At 36.4% G+C, this 27,185-nt stretch overlaps 1 protein-coding gene across 2 annotated transcripts; it reads right to left on the bottom strand.

Annotated features, from left to right (window-relative positions):
• Positions 1–275: 275 nt before the first annotated feature.
• LOC127131175 (uncharacterized) lies at positions 276–6,121 on the bottom strand. Of its 2 annotated transcripts, XM_051060112.1 has the most exons (4): positions 5,769–6,120; positions 5,494–5,556; positions 4,324–4,497; positions 276–3,254 (listed from the first exon to the last, which is right to left on the bottom strand). In XM_051060112.1, exon 4 carries the CDS (start codon positions 3,102–3,104, stop codon positions 864–866), a length of 2,241 nt encoding a protein of 746 aa, XP_050916069.1. In that variant the 5' UTR covers positions 3,105–3,254; positions 4,324–4,497; positions 5,494–5,556; positions 5,769–6,120; the 3' UTR covers positions 276–863. The 2 variants fall into 2 exon arrangements, with proteins under 2 accessions (XP_050916069.1, XP_050916074.1); XM_051060117.1 differs by lacking the exon at positions 4,324–4,497 and having other exon boundaries at positions 5,769–6,121.
• Between the last annotated feature and the right edge of the window lie 21,064 nt (positions 6,122–27,185).

Below are 27,185 nucleotides of genomic sequence, written 5' to 3'. Positions count from 1 at the left end.
ATATTCGTATAAAACATGGCATCGAATTCCAAGGACCACTTGAAAAATGGTATATGGGGGTGAACATGACCTATTGGCAATTTGGCATTATATCTTCAATCAATGGTTAAGATTAGAGCAAGAATAACATGCTTTACCTTCTAACCATTAAACATTCATATATAGTAGTTACCTACATATAACATGCTTGAGACTGAAAAAAGGAACAAAAGCATGCAACTATGATAGCTTCATAATCACAAGAAAGAAAAAACTATTAAAGAGACTGGGATCGATTGTAAGGTAAAAAGTCCTGCTATAAATCACTGATCTAAATTTCTTACAAACATATGGGCAGCAATTGATTAATGTGCCACTGATCGGATTTACAGTACACAAAATTGAGTAAGAAACCTATAAAGTAATTAAAAAAGTTAAAACTAAAAGCCAGAGCAAGACCCTTTTATGCAAATTGCAAAGTTCTGCTTCTGACAAACTTCAAATATAGAACAATTTGCTGAAGATAATAGTCTCATCATTCCAATACTAACTTTTGGTATGAAATGAGGTTGAACCAATCAACTTTAACCGTTGAAAACAGTAATGTCAGATTGGGATCGAAATCTTCGGGGTTTTCTGTTTTGACAGTAATACTACATAGCTAGGAAAAAAAATTGACAAAACTCACCCATAATCAACGGCGATTGTTGGATAAAGTAATCATAACTTCTCATCCATCAAAGAATGAATCACAATGTCAACTCATTTTGGATCAAATTCCGTCAAATTAATTCTAGCTATCGATCACTTTCCATTCCTTACATGAGCCGCGTGGTCACCAAGTAGTTTTCGTTTATCATGTTACAAAGTACATACCCTCCTTGCTACAAGTCTCTGCATATCTTCTTCCCTCTGTCCTCTTTTGGAGTTTCTATTTTATGGATAACTGTCTTCATTCCCTCCTTTGTTCCCCCAAGTTTTCCCGTATCAACGACCATTTCCTCATGATTAGTTTCTTTTATAACTCTATCCACATGGTCCGTCATGTTTTCTTCGGCAACTTTTATTACCTCGAGAAGTTCACATGGAGTAGCAGCTGGGTCCAGCACCCTGCAACCCTTTGGAGCATTAGGAGCTTCTTCGCCGGTGAGTACATGTGAAGGTACCTGATGAGAGAATCGAAGCATCTCCTTCCTTGGAATGATCTTGATCTCTTTCTCATTTAAGTGGTGGTGAAATACTGCCTTGAACCCAGCCACCTTGACCAGAGGAATAACCGTTACACCCTGTTCTTCAACAAAATCTTCGAGTACTTCAACCATGTCAAACTTGTGTATTACATCATCTGCTATTAGATCATTCCAACTAGGAGACCAGTTCCTATAGATGGCCCAAACCTCCCCTTTTTTGGGATTTATACAAATTGCCCCATCGTTACCTTTTTTCCACCTAACCTTCTGAGAAAAACAATTGATTGAGTTATAGATTTCGCGTTTGCCTAATCTGAAATGCCCACAAGTTTTTGAAAAGCCAAAAGAAACCCAATTTAGAGGGCCTGGTTCGCCGCCGTTGATATTTGGGTACAGCCAACTGATCTGCAAATTGAATGGATTCATCGAGATCACTCTGTGAATCATAGCATAATTTCGAGGCATCCCATCATCACCATCATATGCAGCCCATACTTGATTTTCACCAAAAGACCTTTCAGTTCGATCCTTGTAAAAATCATAAAAATCAGGATCTGGAATATCTACTAGCAATGAATCCAAAATTTCAGGGCAAGTGTTATCAATGATAGGAGCAGCAAATGACCTGCTCTCCTGCAGACTACTCTTCGCATCTTCTGACTTCCCAGTGTTATTTTGAGTGCAGATCTCAGAGTTTCTTGCTGAAAATTCTACTTTCCGGTTTGCTTTCTGGAAGCAATCTCCACTCTTTTTTGCTGCTGATTCATCAACAGTATTTGACTGAAACAGTTTCTTACTAATTTCTTTTCTAGCTTTCTCAACAAGAAGACTCTGAAGTTCAACTGGGGAGAGATATCTAGTACAGTTGAACTTGATTCCACTGCCTAAGTTAGATGCTCCAACTGCCCCATTTCCATCCATGCCCTTTCTTTTCCTCTTAGCTGGATTAAAGTAACCTTTTTTCGAAGCATTCTGCTTCCTTTTCAAAGCCTCTTCCTTTTTGGTAGCTGCTTGTGCCTCCTCACGATCTCGCCTCACCTTATCATATGCCTGCTGAACTACATTTGCCGCTTGAGCCACATCAGAAACACCAGAAGTTTTAGAGAATGGAGCCCACTGGAAGCTGTTCTTGTTAGACCCTGCTCCAGTATTTGGAGGTGCCGTGTTGTTCTTTCCAACCACAGATTTGCTATTATTAGGTCCTTCGTTATCGTACTTTTGTTTAAAAATCCACGACGTTCCAGGTCTGATACCACTTGCAGGAGGCGGATCAGTTTCTACAGCCAAAAATGCTTCATGGCAGCTGGGACACACGAGTTTAAGGTTAAGATAAACTCTGAGATATTCGTATTGCATTTTACAGCGTTTGCAAGTAGTCCAAAATGTGGATTTTGATTTATTGGAAGACGATGTATTTTCTTTAGCAGTATTCTTCTGAGTCTTTCCACTTGAAGGGGTTTTCTTTTTACTATTGTTAGCCCCATTTGCCGCCGCTTTTGCTGACGAACCACCGAAAATGGCTGAGCCTTTCTGTGCTCTTGCATTTATCTTCTCATCATAAGCTGCCCTTCTAGCCTTGTCGGACAATATACTCCACGCCTCCGAAATAAGTTTAAAGGCCCCGTCAGCTCCGATGGATTTGTTCTTGTCAGGGTGAAGCATGAGAGCTAGCTTTCTATAATGTTTCCGAACTGTATCATCATCAGCATGGGGGCTCACACCAAGTATACCATACCAATCTGCTTCTCCTTTTACTTTATTATCGGCTGATATATATATGTCAAGTGTTGCTATCATTTGAGGAATACCTTCAAGGGAAGGAAACAAATTTTGGGCTTTCAAAGCAAACTTCTTCGCACCCGAAGTGTCCTTTTCAATAAACTTCCGCTCAGCAATTTCTTTAGCTCTGGTGGCCTCATCCTTGTTGCACTCCATTTCTCTCACCTGCGTTTTCGTCCACTTCAGATGTAATATAACATCAGCAGTTCCCCGTCTATTAAGAATCTTGGCGCCTCAGATGTTTATTATACACAGTTTGAATTCGCATACAGTTTCAAGAAGCAATTCATCAATGAAAATCAAACCCTATAAAGTAAAAATATATTTCAGTTAATAAGGTAATAAGTTGTATGGAAATTTGAATTCAATCAAACTCAAATTATAAAATACGAAGGCATTATTTTTTTGAGGATGCTATAACACAATCTGGCTTAAAAACGTGTCACCTATTGATTGATCAGATTTTACAAAATATTCAAGAGCGATACGGTTTCAAAGAGTAGGACCCATGGTTTTAAATTACAGTCTGCAACCGCAATTGCGGCCGCAATATTGCTTATGTAGTAGCCTCCGCAACCGCTTCAGACCGCACTTGTCGTGATTTAAATCTACGCGTGTAACCGTATTAGGAACCACACAAAAAATTTGACCATGTTTATTTAATAATTTTCATCAAAAATAAAAAATTCCCAACTCTAAAACTCAATTTCCTCGCAATGTAATGAAAAATCTTTAACTCGCAATTGTGTATTTCAAGCACCTCCTAATTAAAATTCACGCCGCAATGTGCGTCACAGCAACAGCATTGACTGCAATCGCAACACCCACAACCGCATCCGCGGCTGCAACCACAATTTAAAATCATGGCAGGACCAACACCAGTTTTAGAAAAATTATCAAATCAAAACCCAAACATCGCTAAATGCAACTGTAAATACGCATTCAAGCAATGCATATGACCATTATTATTTGACAAATTCCAATCAGAAGAGTATCAAGCAGTGTTGATAAATAGCGGCTACAGAGGGCCCTGTAGCACAGCGGAATTTGACCAAATGGTGGCTATATAGTACAAAATATTGTCAAATGGCGGCTATAGTTGAACGCTATTATATCACACTGTTGCATAACAAAATTTGAACAAACTGCAATTTTCTGCGAACCACAATTGACAACACTGGTATCGAGAAGCCGCAATGATACAATATGGGCTGCAAAAGATATAAGGATACGGGACAATTTATAAAAAAAAATAAAGATATGACACAGCCAAAATATAATAACAGAAATTTATAAATATAAAAATATACCAACAGAAATGCACAACATATGTAACAGATGGGCGAAAGAGTAGAGCAAGAAAGGAGCTTAGTACCGCAAAATTAGGGCATATGAACTCAGAAAATGCGCAAACCAGACCAATGGAGCAGATACATGAAATATAGCTGAGAGAATAGATCCAAAGCAACAACGGCAACAGAGCAAGTAATGAGCAAGAGCTACAGAACAATGCAGATCAGAACTCCACAAGTCTACAACCAGAGCAATTCTGCAGATGGACAAAAGAGTATCACAAGAAAATAAGTAGGGCAGCAAAATAAGTGCGCGTGCGGACCTTAACAATAGAGCAGACATAATACAATGTAAAAAAAATGGAATTTCCAATGAGACTCGTCATATCCGAGTGAAAACCGTGTCATTAATTGGCAAGATGTGCCGAAACTGTATCAGATAAGTGATAAGGATCTTAACTACAGAGCAGACATAAAGTAGACAACTGAGAAGAGTTACAACTGTTGAAATGACACTTTCAATGACAACGCCGGCGGCGTCGTATCCGGTGACAACAGCGCCATTAATTGGCAAGACGCATTGAAACCGCATAAGATAAGTATCAACGAAATTAATAAAATAAAAAATATACAAAAATACGGGATACTTTCGAGATAAGTAATTAACGTGCAACGGGATTGGTTACCACTCGGACATAGATACCTTACCTTTTACGAAGTATCGAAGAACAAGTTATTGTGAGATCATAATGGAAAGTTGAAAACTATACAATATTTAGATACTTCCGTGTTCATGGATCGATACAATCATGAAACAACATAACATATCACTTCATTCCATTTCATTATATCAATATTTCAAAACTGAAATCAGACAATCCAGTTCAACCGGTCAAACCGTGAATCGGATGTATCTCCCAGTAAGATCACTCCTCAACCATAAATTCAAACAAGCAAACTAATCAAACCGTTAACTATAGGTATCAACATATCGGGGGTTAGATTTTTCAAAGCATTGCATTAAATTCTTACATTTGAAGTCAAGATATATAAATGATAATAAAACTAGCAACAAAATCAATAAACAAGGTTAAAAAAAAACTCCCCCGCCAAAAAAATTATTACAAAATTGAAGTTTTTCATCTACTAATTAATCCATCACAATACACACAATACACAAGCTCATAAATGAAAAATTAAAAATCAAAGTTACTCATTTGAAGTAAAGATTAACAAGAAAAAACCAAGCTTACCCAAATCTCAACAACTCCAAAACCTCTAAGCTTCTAGAAACCACCGCAAGGAAGAACGAAACCCTAAAAAAAATATAATAGTAATATTAATATCAGAAAAAAAAAAGGGAAAAATGAAAAAAAATGGGGAACCCTAGAATCAGCAAAGTTGAGAAATTTGGATTGAGAAATGAGAATGAAAAGTAACTGATTAGAAGAACTAAGCAAATTAAAAACTGAATTTTCTGTAAAAAAATTGTTATAATTGATTGTGAAGAAGAAAAATGGTGACTTACAATTGAAGAAATGAAGATCGTTGAAGAGACAAGAGGAAGCGATTTTGGAGAGACTCTTTGGAATTTTGGTTCATAAATCTTCGTTTTTGCTACGGATTTTTCATGCTTGTTCACGCTCACACTAAACGCACTTTTCGCTGTAAGCTTTTTTTTTTTTCTCTTGTTTTTTGTTAAAATGTTTTTTTTTTTTGGGTATTTATAATGGAATCTAGACATGTGTATCTAAAGGTAGGTGATAATGGAATTGGTTAGATATTAGGGTTGGATAACTGGACGGGTTCGGGCCAAAGCAAGGTTTTTGATGTATGGTTAAGTTCAATTCGGGTTGGATGAGTTTTGGATTGGATGGATGGCAAGTGGGTTGAGTCAGTTAGTATGGGCTAGAGTTTTGGATTTGATTGATGGCGAATGGGTTGATTGAATTAATATAAGCTAGAGTTTTGGTTTTTGAAATGGATGAGATTTCTTCATGTCAAACACCCTCACCTCCCTATTGCATATGAAAAGACAACATTGTCCTTGTAAAATCACTTCATTCATTTTTCAAATTTATAAGATTTACACGTATTTTTTTAAAATTTTGAGGCGATATCGGAAATTTTGAAGCAACTACCGAAAATTTCAAAAATAGTATGTTTTTTACCATAAATATCAAAATTTTCGGGATTTTGTATCGGAAATTCCAAACTTTTCGGTAATAATTCTAACAATTTTATCAGAAATTTCAAAATTTCCGATATAAAATCCCATTTGGTTTTCCGAAAATTTCAGAATTTTTGGCAGTTATAATAAACACTTTGTTTTATACCGGAAATTCTGAAATTTCCGATATGGATAAAAACTTTGCTTTATACTGAAAATTCTGAAATGTACGGTAGTTACTATTTTTTTTTAATTTTCCTTCTTTTGTAGTGAAATATAGAGGTAGGGACGACATTATTGCATGCAGAGCTATCGATAGAGTTGTAGACCATGCTAGGGTTGTTAAGGCTGAGTCTTCTCGGATACGGGCTGGACGAGTGGTTCCAACCGATTCACATCGGAAACAGTTGGCTGAGCAGTTTCGTTCGCCTCGTAGCACTCGACGCCGACAGGTACGATCAGTTGAGCAGTTTAGAGATGAGGTGGCGGATGACATTGGAGATGAGATTGTTGTTGAAGATCTTGTTGGAGAGGTTGTTAAGGAGGTTGCTAAGGAGGTTGGTGGGGAGGTTGCTGGTGCTGAAGAGGTTGTTGGGGTGGTTGTTAAGGAGGTTGCTTTGATGGTTGATGAGGTGGATTGAGGTGGTCCAACCATATGTTGTTGTTGTTAATCTGATCACATATGTTACTGCTAATACAGAGGTTAGAACTCCTTCGATCGAGCCATTTGTGCACACTAACAGAGGATTCCCTAGGGGACCCGTTGAGCGGTCGGTGCTTACTGAGTATGCAAACCACGTGGCCTTACGACTATGGCGGGGAGAGGTATATCTCTTTTATGTTTAACTTTAGCTTGTTTGTTATTATGCCATGAAAGCTAACTGCAAAAAAATTACATTTGTTTGTCATAGGATCGTCCCACACTAAAGGTGACTTCGGACGGCTCAAAGCTGAAGGATTCCCCAAAGATTTTGATGTCTGACCATGTCAACCGGATTGTACGAGATGTCGAGCTACTTGATTTTGCCCACTGCTCCCTCACCGTGCTTGATGCGCCGCTACTTACTGCGTTTATTGAGAGATGGAACAGGGAGACATCTTCATTTCATCTTCCGTTTAGGGAGATGACTATCACTCTGGATGATGTCTCCTCTTTGTTCCATCTCCCTATCGGCGGCAGATTCAGGTCGGATCATGTGTTTTAGCATGTCGCTTGCATGTATGACTACTTCACGAGATTTTGGAGTTTCCGAGGCAAACGTGCAAAAGGAATTTACCTTCAACAGTGGCGTTCACCTTCGTATGTCTTGGCTTCAGTAAATGTACTGTGAGCTTGTAGTGGTTGGGAGTTAAGAGGTTGTCGTTATGGTGTACATGTTACATCTAGTAGCATGTACTCTCTTTATGGACAAGTCAGGTGTTTAATCAACGCCCCGTACATGTGCCTATTCAGTAGCCTCGACGTTACCGGTTGGGCTTGAGGTTGTGTTGCATTGATTATCTTATGTACAACACTTGGAATGGCGACAGTATTTGAGACCAAATAACTTAGGGTTCAGTATCCATCGCAATGTAAGTATGGTTACTTAGAGTGGTACCTCACTGTATCACACTCTCGCATCATTCCATTTGTTGAGGATACAGGTGATGTTGGGCCTTTTGATGCTAGGGTACTTGTTGATGACACCGCTGCCTCCTACAGTTGATGCCAATGACCAGTAGCGCCTCCAAATGACTGCAGTTATTATGGATAACCTCATGGATTTGGTGAACCCAGACGGCGAGGTTTATACTATATTAGCTCAGGCTACACACATAGTCTATGGGAAGCCTATTTAGACATCTTTTATATATTATGTATTATTTATATTATTTGTTTAATACTCATACATCTTCTTCAGAAACTTTTTTATTAGATAATATTTTTTATCTTCCATTCATGCTACATCAACATAAACTCATTTGATAAATGATTACATAACTTAAACATAACTTATAAAAACAATGATAAATAAGAAATTTAGACACTATCAGATAATTTTGGATGTTTCAACATTTGTATTATGTTGTTGACAGACCTTGAAATCTTAGCATCTAACTTGATCGACCCCTTTGTTATCCTACGGCGAAATGATATCCACATATCCTTCACATCTGCATTCGTCTTCAACTCAACAAGGTTGTATTTCATCCTCCCATCAGTGTCAATTCAATCTTCAGGAAACTCGATCTTTCTCACCTTTCTGTTTTCGGTATCGGGCAACAATTCATTCAACTTGGATGTCAAGCCGGCGAGAGATGTGGTGTCATCTGGAAGCCGGAACTCTACAGGAGGTGAAGTTTCGTTGAAGTACACTCTTGCCTTAATCAAAAATTGAGGAAGGGACATTTTTTTGAGGTCACCTCCTATTTATACAACTTTGCATTTACTATGAACCACACAAAATTGTCGGTGCAATCACAGTCATCCAAAATTGTCAGCAAAATCCTAAACGTTTAAAATTTCAAACAAATAACACTAGCGGAAATTTCACTTTGGTTGAAATTTTTGATATCAACTAATAAATTAGAAATTTATGGAATTATTTGGAACATATCGGAAATTTTGTCCGTACCGAAAATTTCAAACGTAAATTTTATTCAAATTTAAATTTGGGACAGTTTTGACAAAATAAAAATATAAGGAGTATCAGAATTAATTGGGGGTGTCAAATTAAATACTCGAGTTGGATGAATGGCGAGTGGGTAGATTGAAGTATCATGGGCTAAAGATTTGGATTGGATGATGGTAACTAGGTCGAGAAAACTTTACCTCGTACCCCTACAATTGTACCCATACCCTTACAAATAATTTTTTTGACCAAAATACCCTCATACAAATAGGGTATATTTTTCAGAAATGGAATTTTTTTTCAGTTGCGTTTGAAGACTTCTGGTTCGCTGCATTTTTGGGACATTGAACCGGAACTCTTTAAGAAAGTCTTCCGGTTTGTAAAAGTATATAACGAAACTCTTTCTTAAAGACTTCCGGTTTACATGAACTAAATCGGAACTCTTTTAAGAAGTGTTCTGGTAGTCAACCAATTTTTTTCCACACCGGAACTCTTTTAAGAAGTGTTCCGGTGCGTTTTATTATTATTTATTTTTTTAATTTTTAATTATTTTGTTATAATATTTTTTTTATAATGGTTCGAAGACGAGGTGCATATGGTAGGATTCTAGACCGCAGTTTAGCCTGGGCGTATCTTCATCTGCAGCAGAGCCGGCTGGATATCCAGGAGGACCGTACGATACATCTCTTTTGGTAAAGTACGAGCATTATGTTGCTCGCCATTTATGGTTTGGTGAGGTAAATAAACGGGATATATTTGAAAATGAATAATATTTGAATATTTTATATTGTGTTTTCTAATATGTGTTTTAATTGTTTTTAAGAAAGAGGTCCGAAGAAAGAGTTAAAGGTTGCTGGACATGGACTAAAGTTGACATCGAGGGTTCTACTAGCTCTTCCACAATAGGTGGAGAGTTGGGTATCTAGATCTGGGTTATCTTCACTTCAGAGAACTAGTCTGAACAAGATAGACACAAATCTGGTATCTGCATTTGTGGAAAGATGACATCTAGAGACATCTTCATTTCACATGCGGTTTGGTGAAATGAGCATTACTTTGGATAACGTCTCATGTCTGCTTCACTTGCCCATCAGGGATGTCTTCATGAGTCCTCAGGATGTCACGGAAGAGGTTGTTGTTGAACTTGTTGTTGACTACTTAGGAGTGTCACATGGTGAGGCACAATCACATGTTCGTAGCTACAGGGTTCTTATTACAAATTGGAGTGGTTATTCGATTTATTCGTACAACATAGAGTTACTTCTAGCTGGGCATATACGACCAGAGCATATTTTTATTGATGTTGGTGGGTTCCATAATTTTTGCCGACAAGACCTTTACACTTGTTGAGGCATGATATCTCCTACTGTTTATGGACTTAAATAGATGTTCGGGATATAGTTGGAGAGCAACTGTAACACCCTTCTAAAATATCCCAAATATTTAATTTAAATAACAACAACAAATATCAGAGTAATTATGCACCAAGGGTGTCACACAACACTTAACAACATAATAACTGTCATGCTCATTATTTAATCAAAATAACATTTTTTGCACAATTCGCAGCGGATATAAATCAACTCAACCATTCCACAAACATATAACGTATTACATGAAAAATGGTTCAACAACCGACAATAAACAATTAAAACATCCCGTCCCGATGTTACATCTATCAGAGCATGACCCACTACGGTGACTACACTAGACTCCAAGCACTAGCTTCTACTCAACTCATTGCTCGTTACCTGAAAAATAATTGTAAGGGTGAGTTCCTCAATCGATGTAACAAACATTATAAATTATCATGTTATGTTAAGTAATTTAACTCATTAATCACCCAATATCAACACAACTCATATACATACTCAAGATCAATACCACTGATACACATACAACATACCAACATAAAGGTGTCCGACATCTCCTACCATACAAAGCTTCAAACGGCGCCATACTAATGCTCGAATGAAAACTATTGTTGTAGGTAAACTCAATCAAAGGTAAATAACAATCCCAAGCACCTCCCTTTTCCAACACGCAAGCTCTCAAAAGATCCTCTAATGACTGAATCGTCCTCTCAGTCTGACCATCAGTCTGCGGGTGATATGCAGAGCTCAATCTCAGCTTAGTTCCCAAAGCCCTCTGCAAACCTTCCCAGAACTTCGATGTAAATCTAGGATCTCTGTCCGAAACAATACTCGACGGAATACCATGCAAACTTACAATTTTCTCAATATACAACTCAGCTAATTTCTCTAACGGATAGTCCATTCTGATCGGAATGAAATGAGCCGACTTTGTCAATCTGTCAACAATCACCCAAATAGCTTCAAAATTCTTAATTGTCCTCGGTAAACCAGAAACAAAATCCATACTGATACTATCCCACTTCCACTCTGGAATAGCCAACGGTTGCATTAGCCCAGACGGCTTCTGATGCTCAATCTTTGACTTCTGACAAGTCAAACAGGAATAAACAAAACTCGCAATTTCTTTCTTCATTCCCGGCCACCAAAATAACTTTTTCAAATCATGATACATCTTCGTAGCTCCAGGATGAATACTCAAGCCACTACGATGTCCTTCTTCAAGAATACTCTTCTTAAGTTCGGTAACATCCGGAATACACACCCGATTCCCAAATTTCAAAATACCATTCTCATCAACTCTGAATTCGCCACCTTGACCTTGATTCACTAGAGTCAACTTATCAACCAAAAGCATATCGGACTTCTGACCCTCTCTGATCTCATCCAGAATACCACTTGTTAACTTCAACATTCCCAATTTAACACTATTGTGAGTACTCTCACACACCAAACTCAAGTCTCTAAACTGCTCAATTAAATCCAATTCCTTAACCATTAGCATAGACATATGTAATGATTTCCGACTCAATGCATCAGCCACTACGTTTGCTTTACCCGGATGGTAATTCAAACCAAAGTCATAATCCTTCAGAAACTCTAACCATCTTCTCTGTCTCATATTCAGCTCTTTCTGATCAAACAAATACTTCAAACTTTTATGGTCACTGAAAACCTCAAATCTTGACCCATACAAGTAATGCCTCCATAACTTCAGAACAAACACCACAGCCGCCAACTCTAAATCGTGCGTCGGATAGTTCCTCTCATGAACTCTCAGCTGTCTTGAAGCATAAGCTATAACCTGCTTATTCTGCATCAACACACCACCCAAACCCAACAATGAAGCATCACAGTAAACCTCAAATGGTTCCGACGAACTCGGTAATATCAGAATAGGAGCAGTAGTCAACCTTCTCTTTAACTCTTGGAAACCTTCTTCACATTTTGAGTCCCAAACAAACGCTTGCCCCTCCCTAGTCAACATCGTCAATGGTAACGCCAACTTAGAAAATCCCTCAATGAACTTCCTATAATAACCAGCCAAACCAAGGAAACTTCGAATCTCAGCAACAGACTTCGGAGCTTCCCACTTAGATACCGCTTCTATCTTAGAAGGATCAACAGCAACACCACCTCTTGAAATCACATGACCAAGAAAACTAACTTCTCCTAACCAAAATTCACACTTGGATAGTTTAGCAAATAACCTCTTTTCTCGTAGAACTCCCAAAACCACTCTCAAATGTTCAGCATGCTCTTCTCCAGATTTCGAATACACCAAAATATCATCAATAAACACCACAACAAACTTGTCTAGGTACGGATGGAAAATCCTATTCATGTACTCCATAAATACTCCAGGCGCATTAGTCACACCAAAAGGCATTACAGAATACTCATAATGTCCATACCTTGTTCTGAAAGCAGTCTTCTGAATATCCTCGGTTTTCACACGTATCTGATGATACCCAGATCTCAAATCTATCTTGCTGAACACACTCGCACCAACCAACTGATCCATCAAATCATCAATCCTCGGCAAAGGATACCGATTCTTGATCGTCACTTTATTCAGTTGCCTGTAGTCCACACACAACCTCATAGTACCTTCTTTCTTCTTAACCAACAACACTGGTGCACCCCACGGTGACACACTCGGACGAATAAATTTCTTATCCAACAGATCTTCCAACTGACTCTTCAATTCAGTTAACTCAACAGCAGACATACGGTACGGAGCTATCGATATCGGCCTAGTACCAGGTACCAAATCAATCGAAAACTCAACTTCACGCTCTGGCGGCAATTCGTTCACTTCTTCCGGAAACACATCAGGAAAATCACACACCACGGCTAGATCGCCAATCACCAGTTTATCTTTAGCCTCCAAAGTCGCTAACAGCATAAACAACTCTGCCCCATCAGCTACTTCTTCATTCACTTGCCTTGCTGATAGAAACAAACTCTTTCCCTCCTCAATCTCAGGAAAGGCCACCGTCTTATCAAAACAGTTGATAGAAACTCGGTTAAACACCAACCAGTTCATACCCAGAATAACATCAATCTGCACTAGTGGAAGACACACTAGGTCTATCCCAAAGTCCCTACCAAAAATATTCAAAGGACAATTTAAACAAACCGAAGTAGTAGTCACTGAACCCTTCGCAGGAGTATCAATTACCATACTACCAAACATCTCAGATATCTCTAACTTAAGTTTCACAGCACAATCCAAAGATATAAAGGAATGAGTCGCACCTGTGTCAATAATAGCTACAAGAGGAAAGCCATTAATATAACACGTACCTCGGATAAGTCTGTCCTCACTGGAACTTTGAGTTCCGGTCAATGCGAACACCTTCCCAGTTTGAGATTTCTTTGGCTTCTGACACTGACTTCCAATATGCCCTTCTTCGCCACAATTAAAACAAATCATTTCCTTGTGCTTGCAATCAACTATTGCATGGCCAGTCTTACCACAACGAAAACATCTCTTTACTTCAGCAGTGCATACATTACTCTTATGACCAGCCTGACCACATTTGAAGCAAACTATACCAGCAGGAGCACCTCCCCTACCGGTCCTCTGAGCCGGAGCAGCTACTTGTTTCCCTTTTCCCACTGGGGCATCATACGGCTTGCCACGAGTTTGATGTTGCTTGCCCCTGCGGTCACTGACAATCTTGTAATGAGCATTATTGTCTTCTTCAAATATCCTGCAGCTATCAACCAATTCAGTAAAAATACGTATCTTCTGATACCCGACAGCCTTCTTAATTTCAGAGCGCAGTCCATTTTCAAACTTGATGCACTTTGAAAATTCAGCACCAGCACCAGTGTAATGAGGATAAAATTTGGACAACTCCACAAATTTCGCAGCATAATCAGTGACAGACATGTTTCCTTGCTTCAGCTCAAGGAACTCAATTTCCTTCTTACCACGGACATCTTCCGGATAATACTTTCTCAGAAATTCCCTACGGAATACATCCCAAGTAATGTCTTCACCTGCCACGGTCAACCTCTCGTGAGTCTCTAGCCACCAGTCATCAGCTTCGACTGCTAGCATGTGAGTACCATACCGAACCTTCTGAGCTGGAGTGCAATCCATAACACGGAAGATTCTCTCAATCTCTTTCAACCATCCCAAGGCTGCATCTGGATCATGCTTCCCTTTAAACACCGGCGGATTCTCTCTCTGAAAAGTCGCCAAGCTACGTGATCCAGCATCACCACCAGCATTTGGCAAGTTCTGCACAGCTTGGGCCATCGCTTGCATTGCGGCAGCCATTGCAGCGTCATTCCTTCTAGCCATTTCAACTTATCACTACAACACAACTTAAAAGTTAGACTAGTAACAATTACACAATTGTTAGACAGTAACGACACGACAACTGGCCGGACAGACCGACCTGCTCTGATACCACTAATGTAACACCCTTCTAAAATACCCCAAATATTTAATTTAAATAACAACAACAAATATCAGAGTAATTATGCACCAAGGGTGTCACACAACACTTAACAACATAATAACTGTCATGCTCATTATTTAATCAAAATAACATTTTTTGCACAATTCGCAGCGGATATAAATCAACTCAACCATTCCACAAACATATAACGTATTACATGAAAAATGGTTCAACAACCGACAATAAACAATTAAAACATCCCGTCCCGATGTTACATCTATCAGAGCATGACCCACTACGGTGACTACACTAGACTCCAAGCACTAGCTTCTACTCAACTCATTGCTCGTTACCTGAAAAATAATTGTAAGGGTGAGTTCCTCAATCGATGTAACAAACATTATAAATTATCATGTTATGTTAAGTAATTTAACTCATTAATCACCCAATATCAACACAACTCATATACATACTCAAGATCAATACCACTGATACACATACAACAAACCAACAGAATGCAACTCTAATGAGACTCGACTCGTCATGCATGTGGTACCATTCGGAGTAAAACTCCCAACTTAAAATCATTGCCATTTTAGTGGGCATCAAGGCATAAGCCTTCAACGTTCAACTTAAAATTTTGCCAATCCAGGCCAACGTGGTGTGAGCAAAGCTCCGACTTAATGCATATGAATGTACATGGCATACGCGACTTTAAACTGTCAACAACATAATAATAATATCAACACAACAACGTTTTCAACAAAATCAACTTATAATCAACTTTGGCTCATCAAGCCTCCAACTCAGTATTTTCAACAACTTTAACACAACCGATCAACATATTTGGATCAACATTTCATAACATAAACCCCACAAAATTATTCCTCACAATCAACTAAAATAGGCCAATCACCAATTACGTTCACAACATTAAAACACCAATTTTTCTAATTTCCAACAGTGTTAACCGGTTAACGCCCTGGGTTAACCGGTTAACGCAGGACAAAAATACATTTTCTGGCAAAACGCAACAGTGTTAACCGGTTAACACCCTGGGTTAACCGGTTAACGCAGGCAAAACAGCACATTTTCACAAAATATAACAGTGTTAACCGGTTAACGCCCTGGGTTAACCGGTTAACGCAGGCAAAACAGCAGTTCCTGCGCTAACACAAGGCAGAATGCAGAGTTTCCGCATTTTCCGCCGTTGGAGGACTTCCGGACCTCCGATTCAATTTCCGTAAAAAGCTACACGTTCGGGGAAACACGACTCACACAATTACGGACTCAATTACAGCTTAAACTCAGTTTATTCATCACAATCTTTCAGCATTCGACAATCCCAATTAGGGTCAATTCAACGGTTTCTCACTACCCATGACATGTTAATCTATAATACCCATTAAGCGACGATAAACCCCCCTTACCTGAGATAATCCGGCAATCTCTAAGCTTCAAGCTTTTCCGTTCTTCAACCTTTGCTCTTGCTCTTCCCTTTTGCCCTTTTCCACTTTTCTATCGCTTCTCTGCTTTTTCACGTAAAACTCTTTACCAACAATGAAAACCCTTTTTCTTATTCCAACTTATATATTTTCCAAAATAATAATAATAATCCAATAATATTTCCAATTAATTAATTAAATTAATAAATATTATATTAATTCAAATTAAATAATTAGCCTTATTTTATCGGGGTGTTACAGCAACTGCACTGGTTGCCCTATACAGATACCTTGGAGATGCGTCCATGTTCAATTGCAAATAGCTCGGTGGATATCCTACTCTCCTACAGGTATATAATTTAATTTTGTTTATTAAGTGTTGGATTCATTTTATAAAGTATGTTAACTTAATTTATTTTGTTTATTATGTTTTTATTTTGTAACATTGTTGGATTCACGAGTACTTTCCAACTGTTGGAAAAAAAAGGAGAGAATTGGAAACCAGCTGATAATTGTGGTCTTCCTCGAGCGATGAGATGGTCCTATAGGCAAGAAGTCCTGAAGGTTGATGATTTACGACCTATTTTGGAAGAGTTGACACTTGCCGATGTCATATGACGTCCATTTGAGGATCATAGAGGATGACGTCAGTTTGATGAGTTCTGTCTGTACAAGGGGTGTTTGAAGTGGGGTGACACAATTGTTCCATACATGTCTGACAAATGTTTGAAGTGGGGTGACACAGTTGTTCCATATATGCGAGGGTGGAATGTGTGATTTTCGGAAGTATCAACTGAATGGTAAAAATAAAATGGTAAATTGGTTAAAACCAGTTAAGGGTAAAATTGGTATTTTTAAAAATTATTGGGGTATGAGTCTAAACGTAAGGGTATGAAGTAAAATTTTCATAGATCGATTGAGTTAGCATGAGCTATATCACTTGTTGGGTTGAACAAACTTTAAGCCCATAAATATTTTGGACAAATTTTACAACAAAAAATTGTTTGTACTAAAAGGTTATAGACCGCTCAATTTTTACATATATTTTTTATTCTCATTCATTCATTTATAATCTATAATATAGTAAAAGGACTTGTAAAAATAAATTTTGCACTAAATCCTAAAAGTTTTATCTTCAAGATATAGTATTATTAAAGAAAAATATATGAGTTTTGCTATAGACTTTGTTCTTAAGCGTTTACATTTTTATGTTGTAAACCTTCAAGAAAAAAAGAAAAAAAGAAAAAATAAATAAATAAATATATATATATATATATATATATATATATATTCTTTGAAGGTGGTCATATTTTGGATTGAATGAATATAAGATTGATTAAACACGAATGCATCAATTGAGTTAATATAAATTAGACTTTTAATTGGGGATATATTCTTTAGTTCACAAATATTTTGAATAAATTTAATATTTTATTGTATGCGAAAATATGGATCATTTCCTTATTATTATTTTTTTAATTTTATCCTCTTTCATTCACTTGTAATATATTAAAAATTGTCTGGAAAAATAAATTCTACAGTAAAATATGTAAATTTTATCTATAAGATAGTATTATTAAAAACATTTTATTGCTTATTGAATAATATAAAGTAGAGATATTTTAATGGTCAATTTAATATGAATTTTTAAATAGTAAGAAGGTGAACTCTTAATAAATATGGATCAAAATTAAATGTGTTAAAACAAACTATCCGATTTTAATCATATAAGTCAAAATGAGTCTCGGATTTTATAGGGACTTAAAATTTGTGTTTTAAATGGAGCTCATAATTTGAGTATGCTTTAAATGAATATTTTTTATTATTTTTAATAAAAAAAAATAATATCATAATGTTTATTATAAACTATATTACTTTTAAATTAATATATTTTTGCATATTATATTATTTTTTAAAATATTATAGTATATTTCTAAATAAGATTTAAGTTTAAAATTGTTTAAAATAATACACAAATATACATAATACAAACTATTAGAATGCGTAAAAATTGTGAAGTAAAAAGTGAAATGATCAAATATTAATTTGATTATATTAATATGTAATATTTAACATTGAAAAATTGAATATAAGAAAAAAATATATAAATTTTAGTGGAGTAAAACAATTCAATATGTTATTTAAAATATATAACGATATGGATCACACGGACTACTTACTATCCACACAAATTAACTTAAATGGACATCATATTTTTTAGAATCGAATTAAAATAACTTTATAAAATTAAACTTTAAATTTAAGACTTTAGTCCTATGTTTTAACGGATTTGTTCAATTAGACATTGTAATGGTCTAAATATTTTGAAGATCAACTTAATAATAATTTATCGCATTAATAAATGACACAACATATTCAAATATGTTTCATCAGTAATTTAAAAATGTAACATTTAATTTCAAAATTTAATAAAATAGTGGAACCAAAATTACATATTTAAAATTTGAGAATAGTAAAATCAAAGTTACATATTTAAAATTTGAAAAACTGAAAATTCAAAATTTCATATAAAAAATAGGACTAAAATCATAAATTTCTAAATAAGAGACTAAATGCTATAAATTGGTATAGAAAAATAGACCAAAACTGCAAGCTAATTAGCTAATTAAATAATATAAGGTAGAGAATATTCTAAGGATCAATATAATATGGATTTTTAAAAAATATCAAAGGTGAATTCTTACAATTTTTAACAAAAAATAAAATTTAAATGGATAAAGATGGAAAATAAATATAATTAACATTTTATCAAATTTGACTAAAAATAGGAAAGTCCACATTTCGACCAGATGAATTTTACACCACCGTATGTTTCAAATATGTTTTATTTTTCTAGATTTTTAAATTACATTCTCTAAATCTTAAACTAACTATAGTGTCCTATTTCTCATTGTTCAAGGTAATAAATACAGATTATATTATTTAAAAAAAAGTAAAAATTGTCTCTTTTTTTAAAAATTAATATGTCTTTTTTTCAGTTGTTGTTTTTTCATTTTATATAAAATTTATATTCTATAATTGATATAAATTATAAGAGGACATATCGGTCTTCTCGTACCGGTCTCCTTAAGGAGGGAAATAGTAAGAGGACGATAAATGTTAATCTTTTTGCGATTCCATGCAAAAATGTCTACAACGGTATCCTCGACCGACCATTCTTGACGGTTCGAAATGTTGTGGTCTTTTCCGTCTACTTGAAGATAAAGTACTATAATGATTCTAGCAAAAATATAGTGTAGTCAAAGCAGACATTCGTGGAACATGGCAAATACAAGAGTTTGTACGAAGAATCCATTGTTGGCAGTCGTCACTCCTGAAGGAATAAGCGAAGAGGTTGATAGAGTGTTGGATGTAGTTAACCTTGATGTTCGCAGAGACGAACCCTCACAGAGAGATGAGTCAGGTCCCTCGATCGGGATCAAGACAAAAGTCCTAAGGTCGGTCCTGGATGGGGATTTCGAAGTTATCCAACTGGGCAATAATTCGATAAGGTCGGTAAGGATAGGAGTCGACCTACCTGTTGAAATAAAGGAAAGGTTGATTAAATGTTTTATAGCCAACACTAATCTTTTCACCATCTCCCTTCACGAGATTCCTGGCATCGATCCTAGGGTAGCATGTCACCAGTTGAAAATTGATCACATTGCCTGATAATTGTCCTAAGATTTCAAGATCATGAGACGGTGGATGAGACTCCTAATGTGACACTTTCATAGGTCGTTATTGTTATCATCGCTAATCATTTTGTCTCAGGGATCCACATAGATGACATAAGTTCCTCCAGTCTGATCTACTTCAGAATTTTCACTAGGTTTGGCTTAAGGAAATAAGATTTTAGGTGGTTTGACGGCCAAAGCCTCCTTCTGTTCAATGATTCTTCTACTTATTCGTTTGGACAGACATACTTAGTAGTCTCCTTGGGAGAGGGAAATGATAAGATGTCGATGAATTTTCGTTTCTTTGCGGTTCCATGCAAAAACGTCTACAACGACATCCTCGACTGACCATTCACGACGACTCTAAAACTTATGGCCTTCCCCGCCCACATGAAGATAAAGTACCATTATAACTCTATAAATCTTGTTTTAGTCAAAGCTGGAATTTTTGGAGCACGCCAAATACACGCGTTGATATTGAGGAATCCATTATCGATATTTGTCACTCTTGAAGGAAGAGAGAGAGAGAGAGAGAGAGAGAGAGAGAGAGAGAGAGGCTAATCGAGCGTTATATGTAGTTGACCTCGATGTTCGTGGAGCCGAACCCCCACAGAGAGACGAGTTAGGCCCCTCAACTGGGATCAAGACAAAAGTCCTAAGTCTGTTCCCGAATGGGGATGTCGAAGTCGTCCAGCTGGACAATAATTCTATAAGGCCAGTAAGGATATGAGTTTGCCTACCTGCTGAAGTAAAGGAAATGTTGATTAAATGTTTTAGAGCCAACACTAATCTTTTTGCCATCTCCCTTCACGAGATGCCTAACATCAATCCTAGGGTAGCATGTCACTAGTTGAACACTGATCACATTGTTGGGTATGTGTCATAGGGTTTCAAGATCATGAGAAGGTGGATGGGACTCCAAATACAACACTTTCATTGATCGTTAACACTACCATCTCCAATCATTTTGTCTCAGAGATCCTACTATATGACATAAGTTTTTGGAGTCTAATATACTTTATAATTTTGACTAGGCATGGCTTAAGAACACAATATTTGAGGTCATGTGACGGTTATAGCGTCCTTCTGTTCAATGATTCTTCTAATCATCCATGCGGACAAACATACTTACTAGTCACCTTTGGATAAGGAAATGCTGATGAATGTTTGTTTCTTTACGATTCCATGCAAAAACGTCTACAACAACATCCTTAACCAACCATTCCTTATGGATCTAAACGTTGTGGCCTTCCCTATCCAACTGAAGATAAAGCACCATAATGATTCTGGAAAACCTATTATAGTCAAAGTTGGCATTCTTAGAGCACAATGAATACAAGAATCAATATTGACGAATCCATTGTCGGCATCTTTCACTCCTGAAAGAAGCGGCAGAGAGGATGATAGAGCGTTGGATGTATTTCACCTTGATGTTTGCTGAGACGAACCCCTATATGGAGATGAGTTAGGCCCATCGACTGGAATAAAGACAAAAGTCCTAAGGCCAGTCTTGAATGAGGACTTTGAATTCACCTAGTTAGACAATAATTTAATGAGGATTGTAAGGGTATGAGGCAGCCTACCTGTTGAAGTAAATGAAGGGTTGATTAAATGTTTTAGAGCCAACACTATTTTTTCCCCATTTCCCTTTACGATATCTTTGACATAGATCCTAGGGTATCATGTCACCAGTTAAACATTGATCACAACGTCTGCTTCGTGTCTTAGGGAAAAGGTAATAGTCTCCCGAGAAGGTTGAGGCAACAACAAAGACAATCCAAGATTTCTTAGACGTTAATTTCATTGTTGAAGTGAAAGTGGTTGTCTAATGTGGTGTTAGTCCAAAAATCTTCAGGAAAATGGAGAATGTTTCAATTATACAAACCTTAATAAAGTCTGTCCCAAATACTCATACTCGATTTTAAGCATAAACAAGCTGGTCGATAACTCGGTCGATTACAAGTTTCACTCATTTATGGATGTGTATTCAGACTAAAATAAAATACTAATGTATAATTAGGACCGGGATAAAAATTATTTCATGAGCGATCAAGCCAACAACCAGTTTAACGTAATGCTCTTTGGTTTGAAAAATGCAGGAGAAACATATCAAAGGATGATGGATAAAGTTTTTTAAAAAAAGATAGGTGAAATAATGGAAGTGTGTGTGGACGACATGATCGTTAAGTCCAATGAAGAAGAGTTGCACAACCAGCACCTTGCTCGTGTCTTCCAAAGAGTCTGGTTGTATAATATGAGGCTCGATCCAGAAAAGTGAACCTTCGGTGTGATATTTGTAATACCCTGCATTTCGTATTTTATTAATTATGCTATTTTAATTAAAAAATTATGTGTTGGTGAATTATTTTATTTTATGTGTTTGAGGATAGATGGCCTAGGATGAGAGAACACACCATTTAGAAATAAAATGGGAATTTTCTTTAATCTTAATTGATTTAATTATTTAATTTAAGAAAAATAGAGTGTGGGGTAGAAAGTATAAGTTTAATAGAGTTTTAGGGTGTGGAGGTACTTAACGAGAAGTGGAGGTATCATGAGCAAATATTAGAAACAAATAATTAGGTTTTATTTGGATTTTATAAATAGAGAAATTCAGAGGAAATTAGGATTAGTATGTTGTACGTGAAAATTTGGCAAGGAAAAAAAGCAGACAATGGTTTTGGAGAGGGAATGCATATGAGGGATACAGCTAGAAACATCATAACTAAAAGCTTAAGAGATTCTATAATTCTAAGGTAAAGGGGGGGGGGGGGGGAATTATTCATGTGTGTTAGGCAAAGAGGATAGAGATGGTTTCTTACCCTCCTCCTTTGGTGTTTTTCCTTTTCACCATTGTTGGATGTTTTAGAGCTTGATATGAGTTTTCATTATAACTCTTTCATGATTTATGTGTTTGATGTTAATTTCGTATTCTGAATTGCATGTCAAAATCGTGTAAATTAATTTTATTAATTTTGAAAATTGTTGTTCTTATGGTTTTGTTAAAAATGTTGAAGATGGTGATGAGTTTAATTAAATCAATGTAATATATGTGAGTTTGTGCCTATTTGATTGTTTTTAATATTGTATTAACATGTATGATTGAATTTTGTGTGTTTGGGATTGATTAGAGTCGAAATTAGAGCTTTAATGGGGCTCTAATGGTGGAAATCACATTTTTTGACATTGCTATTTATGGGCTCTCGCGCTTTGTAGGGTCGAAGCCCCACTTAGCGGAATTTTGCTCAGCGCGAGGAGGTCTCGCTCAGTGAGACATATGCTTTTTGGATTTTAGTGATTTTCGGAGTTTGCGCTTAGCGATCAAAAGTTGCGCTCAGGGAATCTGCACTTAGCAAGGGTGACAACATATAATTGAGTTATTTTCGAGTTAATTTTGTGGCAGTGTGCCGTTTTGACGGTTAATTGGTATTGTCATGCACTATTTTAAGATTATTTGATTTTGTTGGTGTGAATTGATGCATTTTATTGAGTTGATAGTTATTATGCATGAGATTGTTGAGTTTATGTTGAGTTGTGGTCAATTGATTGACGATTAGCATTGTTGAGTTTCATGGTGAGTGGCCACGAAAAAGTAATGGTTGAGATAGGATGAGTTTGTTTCAGAAAGAGAACCATGACGAGCATTAATAGAGTTGAGTTGAATTACATGCATTCATGAGTTGTAGAGTTGCCCGGTTCGAGAAAGGAAAACTTGGGCCAGCCCGGTTCAGAGAGGGGATTGTGTCGGAATGACAATTAGTAACTTAACTATGATCATCCAAAACTTTGTACCACATGTATATAGAATTGAAGAGTCGAGCATTAAATACACATCGGTATTGAGTATGAGTTATTGTTTATATGAGTTGATGTGGGTGAGTAATTTTATTGTATGAGTTGATTTGGTTGTTTTGTATGAGTTTATGTTATCAATGATGTCCTGGTAGTTGATATGAGTTGTGAGACTGATAATATGTTTCTTATATATCCTTGTTGTTTATGCATACTATTTATATATGAATGTATTATGATCCCCTATTATTTTTGGTGTTTGTACTTTACCTCGGTGGTGCAGATACTCAGGTAAATGAGCCTTAGTAGTTGTTGGCTTAGAGGATGGCGTATTTGGCCTCTTAGTTTATATTTTTTTGTTTTGATTTATTAGTCGAGTTTCTCTGATAATGTAACACTTGGGGGAAACATTTATATTGTGTTTCGAGTTTGAGAGTATTTTGTTTTGAGCATTATTTGCTCTGATTGAAAAGTTTTGAGATAATTTTTAATTATGAGATATTTGAATTATTTTATGAGATTACTAGAGTTATTTTATTTTGTTAATTATGCTGCAATGAATCTAATAAAGATAAGCATGTGATGATGGAGTGTGTGTGATACCCTATGTTTGAGTATTTGAAATTTCCTATAATTTTATATAGTTGTAAGTAGGGATTTTAGGGTGTTACATAGTTGGTATCAGAGCATGTCGGTCCATCCATCTAGGTTTTGTGACGTTATATATTCCCTAGTATGCAACGAGTGTGTGAACATTGTCGATGCAATGTTTCTTCTAATGGTTGTTTACTGGCGTTCATAGAAATGGATGGAAGAAATGATCGTGTAATCGAAAATGCTTTGGAGGCTATGGCTCATTTGATGGGTCAGGAAAAGCAGGTGGTACAGAATCATAATGGGATGACGGGCGAGTTCAGAGGGTTGGGAAAGTTCTAGAGGAACAATCCGCCGACTTTTAAGGGAAGCTATAATCCAGATAGTGCTAGGTTTGGTTGCAAGATATTGAAAAGATCTTCAGAGTGATAGCTTGTTCAGACGCGTGGAAGTTCATGTTTGGTACTCGTATGTTGGGTGAGAAAGCAGAGTATTAGTGATACAATGCTCATCAGAGGCTTGAAGATGTAGGTACCAAGATTACTTGGGAGAATTTCAAGACCAATTTCCTTGAGAAGAACTTTCCTACTGATGTTCATAGCAAGAAAGAGACTGAGTTCCTTAAGAAGAAACAAGGAGACATGGTTGTTGCTGACTATGCTACGAAGTTTGAGGAGTTGTCTAGGTTCTACCCGCATTACAATGGGGTAGGAGTTAAGGGTTCCAAGTGTATCAAGTTTGAGAGTGGATTGTGTCTTGAGATCAAGCAATTCATCAGGTACAAGGAGATTCATCAATTTTCTTTGTTGGTTAATAAATGTAGGATCTATGTTGAAGATAGTCATGCTAGACCTGCTTACCATAAGAGTATTAGTGAGAGGAAAAATGGATGTAAAAAACATGGAAAACCTTGTGGGGCTCTAGCTGATAAAGGGAAGTGAAAGGCTTCGGGTGGGAAAGAGAAAAAAGGGGAGTAAGTTATGTTCCACTAAAATGTTTCAAGTGTGAAAAAACAGGTTATCATACAACTGAGTGCATGAGTGCATACATGATGTCTTTCAAGTGCAACAAGCCAGGACATCATGGTGCTAAATGTAAAAGTGAAGTTGTGACTTGCTTCAACTATGGTGAACCAGCTCATATTAATACCCAGTGCCAAAAGCCAAGGAAAAATCAATCTGGTGGAAAAGTATTTGCTTTGAGTGGAGCAAAGACTACTAAATCTTATAACTTGATTTGAGGTACATGTTTTATTAATGGTGTTTCTCTTATTGCAATCATTGACACAGGTGTGACACATTCGTTCATATCCGTTGAATGTGCTAGAAAGTTGAATCTTTATGTGTCTTCTGTAACACCCCAGTTTTTGAGTTATTATTTTAATTGATTTATTTGTATTTTAATTTAATTATTATGTGCGATAATTGAATTAATTTGGATAATGGAAGTGTGTGACCTCATGATAAGAGTGTATAAGTAATTAGAGATTGGTAGAAGTGGGCTAAAATAATTAGGAATTATTTTAGTAATTAAAATGATAATATTTTATTTTAATTTAATTAATTAAATGCAAAATATAGAGTTTGAGGTTGAATTGAGAATTATGAAAAATAGAGGGGAAGAAGGAGTGAGAATATTAGTAAGTGAGAGGTGAGTATATAATTTTAACTAGATTACCCTAATTATATAAATTATGAGAGAACCTAGGTTTATGGAGAATTCCAAATAGTACATGAAAACATAATTAGAGAGGATTAGACTAGTAGACTAAGAGGAGAGGAAAATCTTAGAATTTGAGGAAGAAGACTCATCAAACCAAAATATTTCATTGTTGCTAGGATAACCAGGTAAGGGGGAACTGTCTCAATAATAGGTATATACATGAGGGGTAAAATTTAGGAGTCCTTAACCTCCAATGGGGCTTTGGCCTTTTAATAAAACTTGTTTTATGGATGATTTATTGTTGTATGTTATGATGATTTAGTGATGAACTTTGTGTACCATGACGTGTGACAAATTTGTTTTGATGATTTATCATATAATCACCATTGTTGCTATTTTGAATGTTTTGGGAATAACATGATTTTATGAAAACCATGAACTAAATGTGTTAATGTGATGAACTTAGGTGTTGTTGATGAACATATAATGTGTGGGTAATGTTTTCGGGTCAGTTTTGGATGCCTGGATTGATGAATATGAGTTATGCAGTGAACTTCATTGAAGACGAAATTCTGCAAGTTCCAGGGTGGTGACGGGCGTCATGCTGGTGACGGGTAACCCATAATGCCGTCAGGCTTGTCTTTCAAGTCAATTGTCACCTGAGTGACGTTTTGGAGTCTTGATGATATAAGTTGTAGATTTCAATATTTTGACTTCTATGGATGTTTTGAGTACTGTTATGTTTTGTCAACTACTGTTTAGATGATGTCGGGCATAACTTAATGATTAAACATGATTTTTAATCGTAATCTATGAAGTAATTGATGAATGATGGATATGCGCATACATGATGATGATGTTGTAATAATTTTTGTGAATTATGACGGTGAAATGTTGTTGTATGAGCATGGATTATGTCGCTGAATTGTGAGTATGTTATTGTGGGATGATAGTTCATGAGTAAAATTATTATTGTTGGTTCAATGCATGTTTTGTTTATTATCGGGAGGGGACTTTAAACATTACATTGTTGTTCAATTGACGTATTGTGACATGCATTCATTATGTCGTTATTGTTGATGAAAGAGGTAACTTGCAATTCGAGTAGGGTGGATTGGTGACTTGCTCTGAATCCGAGCATGGTAGATTCGGGGTTCGAGCAGGGTGAACCCGGTTCTTGAGTGAACCAATTAATAATGATA

The sequence above is a fragment of the Lathyrus oleraceus genome, chromosome 1 (genome assembly GCF_024323335.1).
Source record: "Lathyrus oleraceus cultivar Zhongwan6 chromosome 1, CAAS_Psat_ZW6_1.0, whole genome shotgun sequence".
Taxonomy (NCBI): Eukaryota; Viridiplantae; Streptophyta; class Magnoliopsida; order Fabales; family Fabaceae; genus Lathyrus; species Lathyrus oleraceus.
The sequence above is the reverse complement of the archived record's forward strand: the minus strand, read 5'-3'. Positions and strand labels throughout refer to the sequence as shown.

Coding starts and splice junctions, on each gene's coding strand:
- LOC127131175 (XM_051060117.1), bottom strand. CDS start 3,104: ATGGAGTGCAACAAGGATGAGGCCACCAGAGCTAAAGAAATTGCTGAG.